The following is an 18582-nucleotide window of genomic DNA, read 5'->3' as shown; positions in this document are numbered from 1 at the left end:
TACAAATAATCAACACACTGAAAATGGCATAAATATATTTATGATCTATGTACAAAAGACTTAATAAAAAAATAAAAGATACATGAAATCATAAGCTCAAAAAATTATTGTTCAAATTATATACTTTAGTCAAAATCAAATTAAAGTATAAATTAAAAAAATAATAAAGTCAAGATGAGATATAATTCCTTTTTTATGGCTGTTTATAGTCCATTAGGATCTTTATCAAATAGATTATTATATAATTATTGTAAAACTTTTTTTTTTTTTTGTAAAACTTTTTGATTACTAAGGCATGATTTATATACTATAAAAGGCCATATCTTAAGTATATGATTTGTTTTGTATGTACACACACGTGTATGTGTATCCTCCACTTAGCTGAACGTACTATATACATACTGCATTTCCATCATCGAATCCCAAAAGATTTCCTCTTCTCAGTTGATAACACCCAAAAGAGGTGTTCAATTCTGAACTACTCTGGCTTCTGTTACCATAGATTAGTTTTGCATAACTTCATATACACAGAATCATGTAGTCTGTACTTTTTTGTATCTGACTTCTTTCACTCAACATTATGTTTTGGGGATTCATCCGAGCTGATATGTACATCAGTCATTCTTTCTTTAGCAAGTGGTAATTTTTAAATTTTAATTATTATAGTTACACATACAAATTAACAGTATATTCTCCCCTTCTCTAGGTAAATTAACGTTATGATCACAAATATTTGTACAAAATAATTACTCAAAGGAATAATTCCTATAGCTTTTTCTTTTAAACTGTTTTTATTAAAGTTATTGTGGAATAGATGATACATGAATCATATAAAATTCAGAAGAAAAAAAGGGTATGCTATGAAAAGGAAGGCTTCCTTCCAGGGCTGTCCCCATCTCCCATGCTCCCATGTACAACTAGTACTTGTGGGTTATGGTGTAATTCTCTGGAGATATCTTACTCATTTACAAGCATCTATCTCATACACATCTTCTTTTTTCTCCTCCTCATACAAATGATATAATACATAATCTCCCACATTTTGCTTTTTTTCCCACTTAGAATATTTGCATACATTTCTGAACATAATACATGTCTTCCTCATTTGAATTAGCCATTCTACTAAAAGGCTTTGAAATAAACCTCAGAACAAAGAATTTTAGAAGTAGAGGGGGCCATCCACTCCATCTTCCTCATTTTACAGAGGAAATGAAGCTTTTAGGAAATGAAATGATTTGCGCAAGGACATGAAACAAAGTAATGGAATAGCCAGGACTTGCTGCTTTTCTCATAATACAGAAAATTTGCTAAGAAAAGTACCTGATGACTGTGAAGAATGCAAATTCTGAATTGGATAGACCTGTATGTCATGTAAACAACCAGATATTCTTCTATTCTTCATCAAACTCCTGCTCCTGAAAAAAGACCAATCATAAGATTAATAGTTATATGTGGAATATTATTAAGAATATTTATTTTTAAATCCGGTAAAGAAAACGGAAAGCTATGTTTGTATTCCATGAGAAATTTTTATCAAGGACTAGATTAATTTCTCTGAGTAAGAATGTTACTTTTTACAAGCATTGTTCTAAGCATATGTTTAATTAAACACAATAAATACTTCTTGAGTATTACTTACAGGCTCTGGATACTGTGATGAAATATGGCAAACATATTTTGGGAGTTCACTGTGCTTAAAATTCAGAACAAAAGAGGGCAATTAGGCGATTATTTACAATAAAGTGATGAGTGTTGTGGTAGAACTTGACCTGGCCAAGTAGTCAGGAGAGTTTCCTAGAGCAATGACCCTGAAGCATGAATACAAGTTAGCCAAATAGGGGGCAGGCTTGGGAACCAGAGAATAGTGTCTCAGACACAAGCAAGGGATGGGACTGGGAGGTGTCGAGGGGCCAGCTTGGGACTGACCTTATGTGCTAAATAAGGAAGCCTGGATTTCTCGCTGACCAAATTATCTAGAAAGAGTTTTAAACAGTGAAGTGATGTAGTTAAATACTTCACTAAGTATTGCTACAGTGTATGCGAAGCATAATACATGTGAAGTTTAGCAGCAGCATATATGGAAGAAATCATTCTCTCTCCAATTACTCTATTTACTGAGTCTTTTCCCTCAGCCTACTAAACGCTCAAATCTCTGCCTGGAGTGGCTGTTCAGCTGTTAACGCTTTCTTTCTGTAACAACTGCTTCTTGAACAAGAAGCCTACTGGAAAAAGCAACCTACTTACTTATTGCCATTCATCTATCAACTTTCTAAACTCTAACTCCAGGTCTTTATGTCAATAAAACCAATCAAGCAGTGATCTAGATCTAAATTTAGTGCATCTTTTGAAGTTTTTCCATATCAGAACTCTCTACTGCTGTTGGCCAAAGAAAAATACTATTTGTTGAAGATTGTTAAGCAAAAGCATTCTATGTAGTATCAGTAGTAGCCTAAATGTTTCAAATATAAAATTTCTCCCCATGAATTCCTACAAGAAAAACACAGAAATATTACTGATAAAAAGGGAAAAAAATATCAGTTTTCAAATATTATGGTTTTTCTACTCAGGGGTGAGAAAAAGGGTACATTATTATAGTAAGTCTAAACTGGAAAACTTATTATTTCAACACTATCATGGTTAAACAATGTTTAAACCCAAATAAAGAAAATGCTTGTCACATTCCTTTTAAAGAGCTTTTACTCAAACTCAGGGGAAAATTTATTTTTAACTATCAACCGCACATATCAAAATTTATAGGCAGCCAAACCAGTCCATTTTATTACAGAATAACTGTGGCATATCATTGCCCAGTAGAAGTTCTATAATTAAGAATCTGTCAGTGTTTCCATTACCTGAAGGCATTCTCAGAGTTTGCAATTCTGTCATAAACATTCTTACAAGGCTGAGACTTCATACACAAGGTCTCCGACTACGAGCAATTCATTTTTTAAAAATATGATACTTTTAAATTATAGATGTTCCCCCAAATATCTCTACCAAATGAAAACACCCAATTTCAAAATCCTAGAAAATACTAAGAGATGTTTTGATTTTTGTTAACATTTTAAACTTCTGTTGATTCCTTTATTAGTAACCTAAAAATCGGCAGGAAATAAGATGTAAATTATCATTTAATAGGCAAAGATCTTAGGGTTCATTAATCATTAATGCTTATATTGCGATCTAAACTCTAAGTACACAAAGCTGTTTATAATAAAAATATTAAGAAACCAGTAATCCTAAAATCCAAAAGCATTCATATATCATTCCCTAACGAACTTAATAGTCTGATTTAAATTTGGGGGAGATTTATGTTACTCTACATTGCCTTACGTACCCTAAGCTCTACCCATCTTTGGCTTTCTTTAGTACCAGCACCAAACTCTATCATGAGTCCTTAAGACACATCACCTGAAGATATCATTACCTGTTTATTGTATTAGACCAGAAGCCATCCCTTCTCTGTATTCTAAGATTTAATCTTACTCATTACATATTAAGTATGTAATAATAATCAGAGCTGTGACTTAATGCAGTTTCCACCCACTGCAGTAGGAACTTTATATATACTATCTCTAAGCCCTCTAACAACTCTGCAACATCATCATCAGTCCCATGTTGTAGATCATTGTATTCACAGTAGAAGCAGCAGGAGCAGTAGCTACACCATATAATTTTAACAATAAATCCCTGTAGGGGATTTATATACTAAGTATATACTAGGTATATATGTCTGACTCCATTTTACAGATGAGAAAACGGAAGCCTAGAGATAGATGTAAGGTCACTTTCCCATGACCATACTGAGCATAGATTAGAACTCAGGACTCTTAACAACAGAGGCTGTGACCTTTTCACTATACTACACTGTGAAGAATACAGATATGTTCCCTACCCTCTAGGAGTTCATTTCTGTTAAATAATACATTTTGTAGGCGGCACCTGTGGTCAAGTGGGTAGGGCGCCGGCCCCTATGCCGGAGGTGGCAGGTTCAAACCCAGGCCCGGCCAAAAAAAAAAATAATAATAATAATGATAATACATTTTGTATTTCATTCAGGATAATGGTTGCTGTGTCTTAGTAATTTCTTGTTGTAGCTTAGCAATTAGCACAAAGTAAATAAAGCAGAAATCATAGAGAAAATGTCACTATAAATTATTCTATCTATCTCTTCAAGGAAAATTATGAGTTTAAAGGCTCAGCGCCCATAGCACAGTGGTTACGGCATGGGCCACATACACCGAGGATGGTGGGTTAGAACCCAGCCCAAGCCAGCTAAAACAATAATGACAACTGCAACAAAAATAATAGCTGGGCATTGCGGCAGGCGCCTGTACTCCCAGCTACTTGGAAGGCTGAAGCAAGAGAATCGCTTAAGCCCAAGACTTTGAGGTTGCTGTGAGCTGTGATGCCACAGCACTGTACCAAGGGTGGCATAGTGAGACTCTGTCTCAAAAAAAAAAAAAAAAAAATGAGTTTAAAATAAGCTGACTCAAAAACAACAAGAGAGGCCTAAAAAGGTATGGAAATCCAACTGGATTCTGACCTGCAGCCAAACACAATGAAGTTTACCCAAAAAAAGATTAGTTTAAACAAAAAGCTACTATTATTTCATATGAAATAGAAAGGCAATATGGCATAGCAGTTAAGAAAATCACAAGCTTTGTAGTAACCCAAACCAAGATTTGAGTACCAGTTCTTTTTCTTTTCTTTTTTTTTTTTTTTGAGACAGGGTTTCACTCTGTAGCACAGGCTAGAGTGCAGTGGCATCATCGTAGCTTGCCACAGCCTAGGCTCAGGTGATCCTCCTGCCTCAGCCTCTTGAATATCTTGGCCTACAGATGTGCATCTTAACGCCTAGTTAATACAGCTCTTCATCTTATCAGCCCTGTAACCTTAGGCAAATTACTTAACCTCTCTAACCTCTCAGTTTATTCATCTATAAAATGGAAATAATAATTATACCTTATTATTATTCACAGTTTTGTGGCGAGTAAATAAGATGATGCAAGCATTCAATCAGTGTTCTTGAAAATGATGCTGCTTCTGTTGATGGATGAATACTATTGACCCTTACATCCTGAAAATTCCAACTCCCTCTTTTAAAGTTCTAGATCTAAATAAACAACTAGATGTCCCCTGGGAAGCTCAAACTCCTCATGTTCAAAAGTAAACTATTACCTTCTATCTCAGTGAATACCACCTTTCCTCTCATCGGTCACCAAACTTAAAAGTAGGAGTCATCTTTCCCTCCTTTCATACCTTCAATCCCATAACTACTAACCAAGTCCAGGTGACTCTGCATCTGGACTTTTATATACATAAAATCTGACTCTCCTCTCGGGTCCTTCTGCCTGGCCTTCATTCAAGTCTTTGTCAACTGCTCCTGCTTCTACTTTCCTCAATTCTGGTCCTTGAGGACAGGGAGTATTTTTATTTATCTTTGTATTCTCAGAGCATAGCCAGATAGCAATCATCCCCAGAAATATTTGTTTTAAAACCAAAATAAGGGCTTGGCACCTGTAGCTCAGCAGCTAGGGTGCTGGCCACATACACCAGGGCTGGTGGGTTCGAACCTGGCCTGAGCCCACTAAACAACAATGATAACTACAAAAAAAAAAAAAAATAGCTGGGCGTTGTGGCGGGCGCCTATAGTCCCAGCTACTTGGGAGGCTGAGACAAGAGAATAGCTTATGCCCAAGAGCTGGAGGTTGCTGTGAGCTGTGATGTCATAGCACTCTACCGAGGGCAACATAGTGAGACTCTATCTCAAAAAAAAAAAAAGTAAGGGGCTAAATTCCTTCCAAGACCAAAGCCTTTCCATGATACCATTTTGCTGTCTATAATGTAAGCATCTGAGGTCTAAGCAGAACTATTTGTTCTTTGAAAAGCATCTATTATTCACTTTGGAAATTTATGTTTTGAGTTAATAAACAATATTTGTCATATATAGACGTTCTCTAGCACCAAGATTTATTCTTTCGTGGTGTTCATACTAACTTGACCACATTTAAAATTCCATAACTTACAATAAAATATCATAGAATGTGCCAAGTTCTTGAGAAAAGGTAATTTAAAAGTAAAAAAATACTGTTCTTTTTTTTTATAGGAAATCAGATTTATGCTACTCTAAATTGCACTTAAGGATGAAATACTAAACATTTTGGTTCCTCTTCTGACTAATAAACAATTTAATGTCCTAAATGCTGTAATTTAATCACTAACATACTATTCTTTTTAAATTTCTGAGTTCCCTTCATAGACATATCCATTATGACAACAGGCAATCTTTGTAAAATAAGGAAATTATAGTATACATTTCTCTCTCTAAAATAAGAAAGCCAGTGACAAAAACACCTTTACCTCCTTCTAGAAAATGAAGAAACGGGTGCACTTGTAATGTCAGGTTCCCATTCATCCTCAGGATCACAAATGACATCTTCACTCCTGTTACTACCATTACTCTAAGAAAAAATATCATATACAGTTTCATTAATTAGGGGTAAAAAAAGGTTTAGCAACTAAGAAAAAAATGTTTAAATATTTTGTTTCATTTACACCATAAAATTGTTTAAATTACAGGTCATCTAATAAAAGTCTAAAAAAGTCTGTCTTTTCTTTTTTTTTTGTAGAGACAGAGTCTCACTGTACCGCCCTCGGGTAGAGTGCCATGGCATCACACGGCTCACAGCAACCTCTACTCTTGGGCTTACGCGATTCTCTTGCCTCAGCCTCCCTAGCAGCTGGGACTACAGGCGCCCGCAACAACGCCCGGCTATTTTTTTGTTGCAGTTTGGCCGGGGCTGGGTTTGAACCCACCACCCTTGGCATATGGGGCCAGCGCCCTACTCACTGAGCCACAGGCGCCGCCCAGTCTGTCTTTTTTTTTGAGACAGAGCCTCAAGCTGTCGCCATGGGGAGAGTGCTGTGGCATCACAGCACAGCAACCTCCAACTCCTGGGCTCAAGCGAGTCTCCTGCCTCCACCTCCCAAGTAACTGAGACTACAGGCACCCGCCATAAGGCCTGGCTATATTTTGGTTGCAGCCATCATTGTTGTTTGGCGGGCCCGGGCTGGATTTGAACCCACCAGCTCAGGTGTATGTGGCTGGTGCCTTAGCCACTTGACCACAGGTGCTGAGCCAAAAATCACATTCTTGATAAAATTAAAAACCAATCATAAGATGTTAGGGAGTGTAGCATTAAAAGAGATCCATTTTTAAAATCAACAGAAATCATTAAATAATCCAAAAATAATAAATTTGGGACTTAGACGATATACTATAAATAAAAACAATACATTTCTCAGGAAAGAAATTAAAGAATAACCTGACAATAAATATGGGGTCATTACAAAAGTTTTGAGGTATACAAAAATCATGAAATTTAAAACAAATGAAGCCCTCCCAGCAACACTGATTAGTCAAGCAAGATGAAGCTTGCATAGGTGAATCAGAAAGGATGCTATCAAAGGATGCTTGTTTCTTGAAGTGAAATAGTGGACCGTAACATGGTCTGTGTCAAAACGTTCATAGTGACCTATGTATTGATAATGATAACAATTTATAATATTTTACATATTTAAAATATTACTAATTAAAATTCTAGCAAATATTATATAGAGCTTGATTCAAAGACAGTGTAATTTATAGAAAAATAAGTAAAGAATTATAAAGAATAGCTGAAAGTAGGAAGTAAACAGTGAGAGTAATTAAACGACTAAGTTTTAAAGTACATGTTCAGATAAGAATTGTCAGATGACCTCAGTACTATTTTTGTTTGTTTGTTCTAAATACACAAGCAGCCAAGTGCGGTGGCTTATGCCTCTAATCCCAGCAACTTGGGAGACTGAGGCAGGAACACAGCTTGAGGCTAGGAGTTCATGAGCAGCCTAGTCAACATAACAAGACCTCACATCTAAAAAAATTTTTAAAAATTAGCCGGGCATGGTGGCATATATGTGCAGCCCCAGCTACTTGAGAGGCCAAGACAGGAGGATCCCTTGAGTTCAGGGGTTTGAGGCTGCAGTGAGATCTGATCATGCCACTGCATTCCAGCCTGGGCAACAGAGTGAGACCCCACCTCATAAAATAAAACTTTAAAAATACATATTCACATTCACTGTAGGGAATTTAGAAATTATTTTTTTTTTATTATTGTTGGGGATTCATTGGGGAATTTAGAAATTATTAATATATATAAGAACATAGAAAAAAAATTAAAAACCACTCATAAACCATCATTTCGACATAAACACTATCAATGCTTTGATAAGATTCTTCTTAGTCTTTTTGTATTTTCTATTATGAAAATACCTTCCATTCCTGAAATAAACCTTATCTGTCGTGGTATAAGTATTCTTTAAATATAGTTTTGGATTTGATTTACCAACATTTCATTAAGGATTTTTAAAGCTATACTGATATTAACATTGGTTGGTAATTCTCTTCTGAATCATCTTTTCAGTTTTTGTGGGTTTTGTTTGTTTTGTTTTTAATCAGTTATTCTAGCATCAAAAGATAAACTGTGACACCTTCTATTTTTTGTTACATTCTAGAATAGAATAAGATTTAGCTGCTCTTTGGAAGTTTAAAAGAGCTTACCAATAAAACTGAGACCAGCACCTTTTTTTTTTTCTTTTTTTGTAGTTTTTGGCAGGGGCTGGTTTTGAACCCGCCACCTCCGGCATATGGGGCGGGTGCCCTACTCCTTTGAGCCACAGGCGCTGCCTGACCAGCACCTTTTTTTAACTCCACTTTTTTTTCTTGAGGCCAGTTTGCAAATAAACTTTTCTAATTATTGCAAGGCTATTCATTTAGTAAGTCAGCCTTCATAATTTATCTTTTTCTAGGAAGTCTTTTCTTTGTAAAAATTTGTCAAATTTATTTATTTATTTAAAGACAGAGTCTCACTATGTCACCCTTGGTAGAATGCCATGGTGTCACAGCTCACAGCAACCTCAAACTCTTGGGCTTAAGCGATTCTCTTGCCTCAGCCTCCCAAGTAGTTGGGACTACTGGCACTCGCCACAATGCCCAGCTATTTTTCTGTTACAGTTGTCATTGTGTAGCAGGCCTGTGCCAGGTTCGAACCCACCTGCCTTGATGTATATGGCCGATGCCCTGATCACTGATCTACAGGCATCAAGCCTCTTATCTTTATTTAAATACCATCTTTCATTCTTTTTCTTTTCTTTTTTAATTGTTGGGGATTCATTAAGAGTACAAGGAATCAGGTTACATTGATTGTATTTGTTAGGTAAAGTCCCTCTTTTAGTTGTGTCCCTCCCCCAAAAGGTATGTCACATACCATGATCCCCCATCTTCTCCATTTTTCTTTTTTTTTTTTTAATGTTTTGTACAATTTAATAAATAGTTCTCTTAATGACTGCAGACATGTAAGGCTGTTTGGTTGCATTCAGAAACATCACAGTAATGCTGGTTTTCTCAATTGGTGTATAATCTTCAACAAGAAGTCACTTGTGTGAAATGGTTATCAAACCAGTAAGACAGCATTTATGCATCCATCATTTTCAGGATTGTTGGCAACCTGGGCATTTTTCCCCAAAATAACCTTGCCCTCTTGTGTCACAAGGCCCAGCTTGCTCACATTGACCTCAATGACAGTCCCCTTGGTAATAACACCCAAAGCTGTAAATGGTAGGGTTGAGGGATTCTTCTTTACACCAAGTATTGGCAGGCAAAAGGTGGCTTTCGGTTCAGGATGTGCTACATGGGCCTTCTTGAAACACAAGCCCACTGGCCTGATGAATCTTTCATATTTAGGTGGTTTTCTCGTAAAGCCATCTCCAACAAAGCAGACTTCAGTAACCATCCTCTTCCATGCCTTCTTCTTTCACTTTCCTGTTGGAATAACTTTTAATACTTCTTTTTCTCCCTGGGCACAAACTTCAGGCAGAGGGACTTCCCATTTTCCCACTTTCTCTTTTCGCTTTTGTTTAATCATACAGGAGAGATCAGGACTATCCCTCTCTGTCCAATAGACAGACAGGTACTGCTCCCTGTGGAGTCTTTTCATCATTCTTTCATTTGGTGTTTCTCTTTTCATGCATCTTGATAGTCTTTTTCATGTGTATTTTCTCAGCATGGCGCTGTTCATGGTAGAGCTTAGCCTTCACACCAATCATCTTTGCCTTCTTTGACCATTTATGAGACTCTCAACTTTCTTTTTTTCTCTTTTTCTCATGGTAATCCAAACGATATCCATAGCTTTTACATGTAATTCAATATATTCATTTTCTGGCATGATAACAGTTGCAGAGTGGCCTGGCGCTGCCTCTGGGGTGCGAAGACACTGTCAATCTTCGGGTCTCACAGATCCAGGAGCCCCATTTTTCATTCTTAAAATCACGTTTATCTCTTCAAATATCCAGAGCTTAGATTTGTTAATTTCTAATTTATTGTTGTTTTTATTGTATAATGATTCATTCAATTGCTTTCTTTAGTTTTATTTTAATATTTTCTGGATTGAATTAAATATTTATTATCATTTTTCTATTAAACAATTCAAACATTAGGCTATAACTTGGCAGCATCTTCTTAAGTTTTTACACAAACTATCTTCATCACTGTAATTAAGTAGTACAGAATATAATTCCATATAGAGTCACCTTACTTAAAGGTAGTATATTTGACAATAAGTACCAATGCAACAATTTAATATGTGCTGCAACTATTTTAGGGATAATTAGATAATAAGAAAAATTGACTTCAAATTCATACCCCTCACAAAACACCATAATAAATCCAATGTGATTCAAAGTTGTAAGCACTTTCTTTATAAATTAAAAGAAAACTCAGAGGTTGGACAATATTTTAGTGAGATCTCTGGGTTAACAGATAGATTCAAATATACCAAATTAAAAATGCCTATATATCAAAATGAATCCAAGAAAGATTGTGTAATCAAAAAATGTTATGTTATATACAAAATAAAGCTTATTATCAAAATATATAAAGAACTTATACAGATATATTAATGTACTACCCACATGTCACTTAACAAAAATTTTTTTCCTCTCCCCTACCCCCTACATAACAAAAATTTCTTTTTCTTCTTTTTTTTTTGAGACAGAGTCTCACTATGTTGCCCTCGGTAGAGTGCTGTAGTGTCACAGCTCACAGCAACCTCAAACTCTTGGGCTTAAGCAATTCTCTTACCTCAGCCTCCTAAGTAGCTGGGACTGCAGGCGTCTGCCACAATGCCTGGCTATTTTTTTTTTTTTTTTTGGTTGTAGTTGTCGTCGTTTGGCAGGTTCGAACCAGCCAGCCTGGTGTATGTGGCCTGCGCCCTCGCCACAGAGCTACAAGCGCTGAGCCTACTTAACAAAAATTTTAAAGTGCACGAACATACTTTACCCAGAAGGATAACAGAGTCAAACCCTCACGTTCACTAGTTACTAAAATACAAATTAATGCAAACTGGTAACATTGGTAAATGGCAATATTTCTGGCAAGCAATTTGTCAGTAAGCATTAAAGTGTCATAAAAAGTTCATATTTTGAGTTTCATTTGAAAAAATAGAAGACAATAAAATATTAAACATGAACATTGGCTCGGCACCCATAGAACAGTGGTTGCAGCGCCAGCCACACACACTGAAGGTGCTGGGTTCGAACCCCGCCTCAGCCAGCTAAACAACTGCAACAAAAAATAGCTGGGCGTTGTGGCAGGCACCTGTAGTCCCAGCTACTTGGGAGGCAGAGGCAGGAGAATCACTTGAGCCCAGGAGTTGGACGTTGCTGTGAGCTGTGATGCTACAGCACTCTACCCAGGGCAACAGCTTGAGGCTGTGTCTCAAAAATAATAATAATAATAATAATAATAATAAAGTAGTTTAAGAGAATTATTTTGAAAAATAAAAATAATAAAATTCTCTATTATGCTTATAACTACATTAAATCAATAAAATTCCATTTAAATGCAAAGTAAAATAAATATACATAATTGTTAATATTGATTGGTTTGGGTAATTGATTGATTGCCTTTTCCAATTTTCTTTACTGAGAATACGTCAGTTTTACATTTTTTTATTTTGAGAAGTTTATAGAGATTTAATAACCTTCCAAACCTCATAAAGTTCTTTCAGTGCTGCAAGTTTAGATTCAAACTTTTCCAGACTCCAGAAAGTTGAGATTCCCAGTTTCAGGTTACGAACCCTAATAGAAGTGTCAGCAGTACCTTTATCTGATACATCGTGTCTGAAAGAAAAACCAAATAAAGAAAAAAATGCTTATCCTAAAACACAATACCCATTTACACTAAGAGTTTTCTGGAACAGAATAATTTTCATAAAAATTCAGTCCACTGGCTCAGTGCCTATAGCTCAGCAGCTAGGGTGCCGGCCACATACACTGGGGCTGGTGGGTTTGAACCCAGCCCAGCCCTTCCAAACAACAACAACAAAAATTCAGTCCACTTATTTAATCTTTCCATAGCTAAATATTTTTATTATAATAATCATGTCTAATAGATGCTATATAAAAATAACTTTCATAAAAATTTTTAAAATCGCAACAATTCTAATAAGGTACATGCCTTTTGAAAAAGTGGAATACTGATAAATTTTTAACTTAACAGAAAATTAGCAAATTCCTACAACTAAAATTGTTCTGCTTATAAATATGCTACTGTGCTAACTGCTAAATCTTCTTTCACTCTAGAGTGAGCTCTTTTTTAAAATTTCATTTTATTGTATTTCAATATTTCAGGGGGTACAAATATTTTCGGTTACATGGATTGCTTTTATAATGCTTGAGTCATGGTAATAAGTATGTATGCCCATGACCCAGACAGTGTTCACTGTACCCATAGGTTTTCACCTGTCCCTTCTCCTCTCCCCGCCAGGGTGAGCTCTTAATTAAGAGTCTGAAAGTGTCACAGGGGATTCTGATAACACCTCTTTCCTGGACAGGCACTGTAGAATACACTTCAGAGAAACTAAATTATAGGAAGGTCTACTAGTTAAAAACAAAAAAAAAAAACTTTTATAATCAGGATAATTACTCACCTGCCAAAAACATAATATGTTTTTAATTTGCTGCTGATAGCATTGGCTTCCTGAATCATCATTGAGAGTTTCATGGAGCTCCAATTTGTCTGAACTAATATAAAGCACACAGAGAAGATTCAAAATACATGTATGAGTAGTAACATATTGCACTAGGCAGAAAAATTCCTGAAAAAAATTACTGATTTTAAATGAATGGTTTTTAACTCTATATTGCAGTAGAACAATAACATTTGAATCACTTTTCTTCAATCCTCACTGGTAAAATGAAATATTTTTCATATAAAATGAAGTCTTTTGCCTGTGAAAGAGAAGGAAGAAAACTGAAGTTGACATAGAAAGGATAAGGACTTATAAAAGGAAACACCAAAGACAATGTTTTTCCTTCTAACATCTGTAATGATTTTTTTTCTAATTTCTTTTTTTTTTTCCTAACTTCTAATTTAGCTATCAGGTAAACTATAGCCTTACTTACATAGAACTACATCCCTTTTGTATTTTCCCAAAAATTAAAAAAAAGTATATATGAAGTTTACTTTTATATCTTCATATACACACACATACATCAAAACATTAAAATAAAAGAGGAAAACAATTTAGTTCACAATTTCATTTTCCTAATTTAAATTTAATATTTTATCATGAATATTTCCTTTATTGCTCAAACCTATAACCAGTAGTCCATTAAAAATAATTTTCTTGAAGGATAAATCTCTTCACATGACTTAAAAAAAAAAAAAAATCAAGTAATCATTGTAAGGTGCTGTTCAGGGGGGTACAAATACCCTGAACAGCACCTTACAATGCTGTTCAGGTGAACAGAGAAATAAAAAGATTTACTAATATATTTATTTCTTGGAACAGATATAAAGAGTATTAATGTTTTCAAAAATATCTTAAGATACAAGTTATAGGAAGGACATACTATACCTATCAAGTATTCTTGCTAAAATATTTAATCTGAACCTGACAGGCCTGTAAATTTAACTACCACTTTCTAGAGAATATAGAAATGGAAGAACTTGTTAAGCAGCACCATGGAGACATAATCAGCAAAATCCAGAATCCTGGAAACTCAAAAAAAAAAAAAATCTGATTTCTTCAAGAAATGAATTACAAGAAGGGAGAGAGAGAAGAGGATAGCAAATTCACAGCTTAAAAGAGACTTAAAAGGCACATCTAAGGCCGGGCATGTTGGCTCATGCCTGTAATCCCAGCACTTGGGAGGCCGAGGCAGGTGGATTGCCTGAGATAAAAGTTCGACACTAGCCTGAGCCAGAGCGAGACCTCATCTCTAAAAATAGCCGGGCGCTGTGGGGGGCGGGTGTCTGTAGTCCCAGCTACTCGGGAGGCTGAGGCAAGAGAATAGCTTAAGCTCAAGAGTTTGAGGTTGCTGTGAGTTGTGATGCCACAGCACTCTATGCAAGGCGACAAAGTGAGACTGTCTCAAAAATAAAAAAATAAAAGGCGCATCTACCAAACATAATGTTTGGATCATGTCTTATCCTGATACAAACAAATCAAGTGTTCAAAAGAAAATGTATGTAACACTCCAGGAAATTTGAATATGGAGTAGATATTTGATGAGTTTAAGAAATTAATATTTTAAATGTGATAATATCATGGTAATGCTTTAAAAAGTGACAGAAAAAGAGAGAAAAGAGATTCCTTATCTAATTTAGAGCTACACAAGGAAATATATACCTCTCAAATGACATGGTATCTTGGATTTGCTTCAAAATAGAGTAGAAAAGCAGGAGGATTAAGTATACCAGCAATAAGTTGAACATGTGTTGATAATTGTTCAATAAAGTACATAAGGGTTTATTGTAGCAATATATCTACTTCTATAGTTTAAAATTTTCCATAATGAAAAAAGTTTACACTTAAAAAAATGCTGAGTTCTACACAGAAATGTACCAAAAAAAAAAAAAAAAAAAAGAAAGAAAAGAAAAGGCACAATGAATGAATTAATGCTGTCTAGGCGCAGTTGCTCACACCTGTCATCCTAGTACTCTGGGAGCGTTTCTTGAGCTCAGGAATTTGAGACCAGCCTGAGCAAGAATAAGACCCTGTCTCTACTAAAAAATAGAAAAAATTAGTGAATCATGGTATCCCCATCTACTCAGGAGGCTGAGGCAGGAGAATCACTTGAGCCCAGGAGTTTGAAGTTGCTATGAGCTAGGCTGACATCTTGGCACTCTAAGCCTGGGCAACAGATGAGACCTTATCTCAAAAAAAAAAAAAAACTAACGCGAATCCTTCTCATACATCATATTAACAGAATAAGGATAAAAATTATACGATCTCTTCAATAGGTGCAGAAAAAGCATTTGACAAAACACATGTCCTTTTATGATAAAGACTCTCACAAATTAGGTATAGAAGGAATGTACCTCAACATACATAATAAGGCCACATAGGATAAGTGCACAGCTACTATCTTCACCAACAAATAGCTGAAAGCTTTTCCTCTAAGATCAGGAACACAAGGATGGCCACTCTTGCTACTTCTATGCAACATAGTACTGGACATTCTAGCAAAAGCAATAGGAGAAGAAAAAGAAATAAAAGGCATCCAAATTAGGAAAGAAGAAGTAAAATTGTGTTTACAGGTAACATGATCTTATATATGGAAATCCCTAATAATGCCAACAAAAAAACTGTTATAACTAATAAATAAATTCAGTTAAGTTTTAGGACATAAAAATCAACCTACAAAAATCAGTTTTATTTCTATATACTAACAGTGAACTATCCAAAAAAGAAATGAAAACAATCCCATTTACAATTGCATAAAAAACAATAAAATACTAAGAAATAGCTTTAACCAAGAAGGTAAAATAAATTAGTACACTAAAAACTATAAACATAGTGAAAGAAATTAAAGACAGGAATAAATGGAAAGATATCCCATGTACATAGACTGAAGAATTAATATTAATTATCCATACTCCCCAAAGCTATCTGCAGATTTGGTGCAATCCCTATCAAAATTCCCCTACCATACCTTACAGAAATAGAAAAAGCAATCCTAAAATTCACATGGAGCCACAAAAGAACTCAAAGAATCAAAGCAATCTTGAGGAAAAAAAAAAAACTAAACTAAAAGTATCACCCTGTTTGATTCCAAAATACCATACACTACAAAGCTATAGTAATCAAAAGAGCATTGTACTGGCATAAAAACAAATACACCAATAGAACAGAATAGAGGGCCCCAAAATAATATACACACATTTATGGTCAACTGCTCTTTGACAAGGTTGCCCAAAATACACTACACAATGGGGAAAGAGCAGTCTCTCAATAAATGGTGTTGGCACAGCGAGACCTGGTCTCCAGAAAAAAATAGATACAAAGGAAAAAAAAAAAGGGCCAGGCACAGTGGCTCACGCATATAATTTTAGTACTTTGGGAGGCCAAGACAGAGAATCACTTGAGTCCAGGAGTTTGAGACTAACCTGAGCAATACAGCAAGACCTGGTCTCTATGGAAAATTAGCTGAGTATGGTGGTATGCACCTGTGGTCCTGGCTGCTCAAGAAGCTGGGGCAGGAGAGCCACATGAGCCCAGAACATAAGACCAGAACCTGTAAAATTTCTAAGAGAAAACAGAAAGGAAATGCTTCTTGACATTGGTCTGAGCAATGGTATTTTTGGAAATATCCCAAAAACATGGGCAAAAAAAGCAAAATAGACGAATGAGATTACATCAAACTAAAAGTTTCTGCATAACAAACAATTCACAGAGCACAGATGAAACAGGAGAAAATATGTGTAAGCCACACATCTGTTGAAGGATTAATATAAAAAATACATAAGAAACATAAACAACTCAAAAGCAAGAAAATAACCTAGTTAAAAAATGGGCAAAGGACCTAAACAGACATTCCTCAAAATTAGACACACAAATGGCTAACGGGTATGTGAAAAGGTGTTCAACATCACTAATCATCAAGGAAGTGCAAATCACAACCACAATCAAGTAATACATCATACATAGTAGGATAATTATTTCCAAAAAGACAAGAGATAAGTGTTGGCAAGGATGTAGAATAAAAGGGGGCCCTTGTACACTGTTGGTGGAAATGTAAATTGGTACAGCTATTATGAAAAACAGTATAGAGAGGTTGTTCAAAAAATTAAAAATACAACTATCATATAATCCAGCAGTACCACTTGTGGGTGTGTGTGTGTGTGTGTGTGTGTGTGTCTGTGTATGTATGTATGTGTGTGTATATATATATATATTCGAGGAAAATGAAATCAGTTTCTCAAAGAAATATCTTCACTTTCATCTTTGTTGCAGTTTTATTCAAAACAATCCAAGTGCCTGCTGACAGATGAATAGATGAAGAAAATATGCTATCTATATATATGAAATATTATTCAGCCATAAAAGAAGTAAATCTCATCATTTGCAACAGCATAGATACACCCAGAGGACATTATGTTAAGTTAAATAAGCCAGACACAGAAAGATAAATACTGCATGGTTCACTTACATGTAGAATCTAAAACAGTTGAACTCACAGAAGCAGAGAATAGAATAATGGTTACTAGGGGCTGTAGGATGGGAGAAATAGGAAGGTGCCAATCAAAAGATAGAAAGTTTCTTAATAATAAAATAAAAAATAAAAAATAAAAAAAGGCAAAAATAAAAATAAAAAAAGAAAAAGAACAAAAAAAAACATGAAAAAATAGAAAGTTTCAGTTACGCAGGATGAACAGATTCTGGAGGTCAGATGTATGGCAAGTTGACTATAGTTAATAATAAATAATACTATATTATATACTTGAAATATAATAAGAAAGGAAAAAAGGTAACTGTGAGGTGATGGATATCAGCTTGCTCATGGTAATTATTTCACAATGTATATAAAAACATGTATACCTTAAATATATATAATTTTTATTTGTCAGTTATACCTCAATAACGCTAGAAAAAGATGTCTCCTAAAGAAAAAGAAGCCCAAGTGAAAAAGAAAATAAAACACTCCATGATGAAGCACAACTGAATGAATATAAATGAAGGATTAAGGATTAAAATAAAACAAATTTTCAAAAACATGTTGTACATCAAAATAACACTTAATTTTGTTCACCCTTTGCTTAGTTGGAGTGCTATAACAAATTATATAGACTGGGTGGCTTATAAGCAACAGAGATTTATTTCTCACAGTTCTGGGGGCTGGGAGTCTGAGATCAGAGTGCCAGCACTGCTGAGTTCTAGTGAGGGGCCCTTCTGGGATGCACACTGCCATCTTCTTGCTGTGTCTTCACTTGGTAGAAGGGATGTAGGTACTCTCTGGGATTCCTTTTATAAATGAACTAATTTCACTTAAGAGGGCTGTGCCCTGGTGACCTATTTTCTACATATTATGGGGAGACATAAACATTTAGTACCACTAATATAATTAAATATACTAAAAACTGAATATTCTAAAGACAGCCATTCCTAAAAATTTATTTAGATTCAGAAAAATCAATGACTTCTAGAATAAAACATTTTGAATATATAAAGGCAACTATAACATTTTAGTAATTACATT

The 18582-nt window shown here is 35.1% G+C and overlaps 1 protein-coding gene and 1 pseudogene across 1 annotated transcript in view; both read right to left on the bottom strand.

Moving 5' to 3' along the window:
- Positions 1-18582, bottom strand: part of KIF14 (kinesin family member 14) — a 67096-nt gene that overhangs the window by 15969 nt on the left and 32545 nt on the right. The window contains exons 19-22 of the mRNA XM_053605961.1: positions 13029-13122; positions 12090-12219; positions 6364-6464; positions 1321-1415 (exon numbers count right to left, since the gene is read on the bottom strand). Coding sequence (XP_053461936.1) covers positions 1321-1415; positions 6364-6464; positions 12090-12219; positions 13029-13122 — 420 coding nt within the window. The remainder of the gene's footprint in view (positions 1-1320; positions 1416-6363; positions 6465-12089; positions 12220-13028; positions 13123-18582) is intronic.
- Positions 9495-10265, bottom strand: LOC128596302 (ribosome biogenesis protein NSA2 homolog; annotated as a pseudogene).

The sequence above is a fragment of the Nycticebus coucang genome, chromosome 10 (genome assembly GCF_027406575.1).
Source record: "Nycticebus coucang isolate mNycCou1 chromosome 10, mNycCou1.pri, whole genome shotgun sequence".
NCBI lineage: Eukaryota > Metazoa > Chordata > Mammalia > Primates > Lorisidae > Nycticebus > Nycticebus coucang.
The sequence above is the reverse complement of the archived record's forward strand: the minus strand, read 5'-3'. Positions and strand labels throughout refer to the sequence as shown.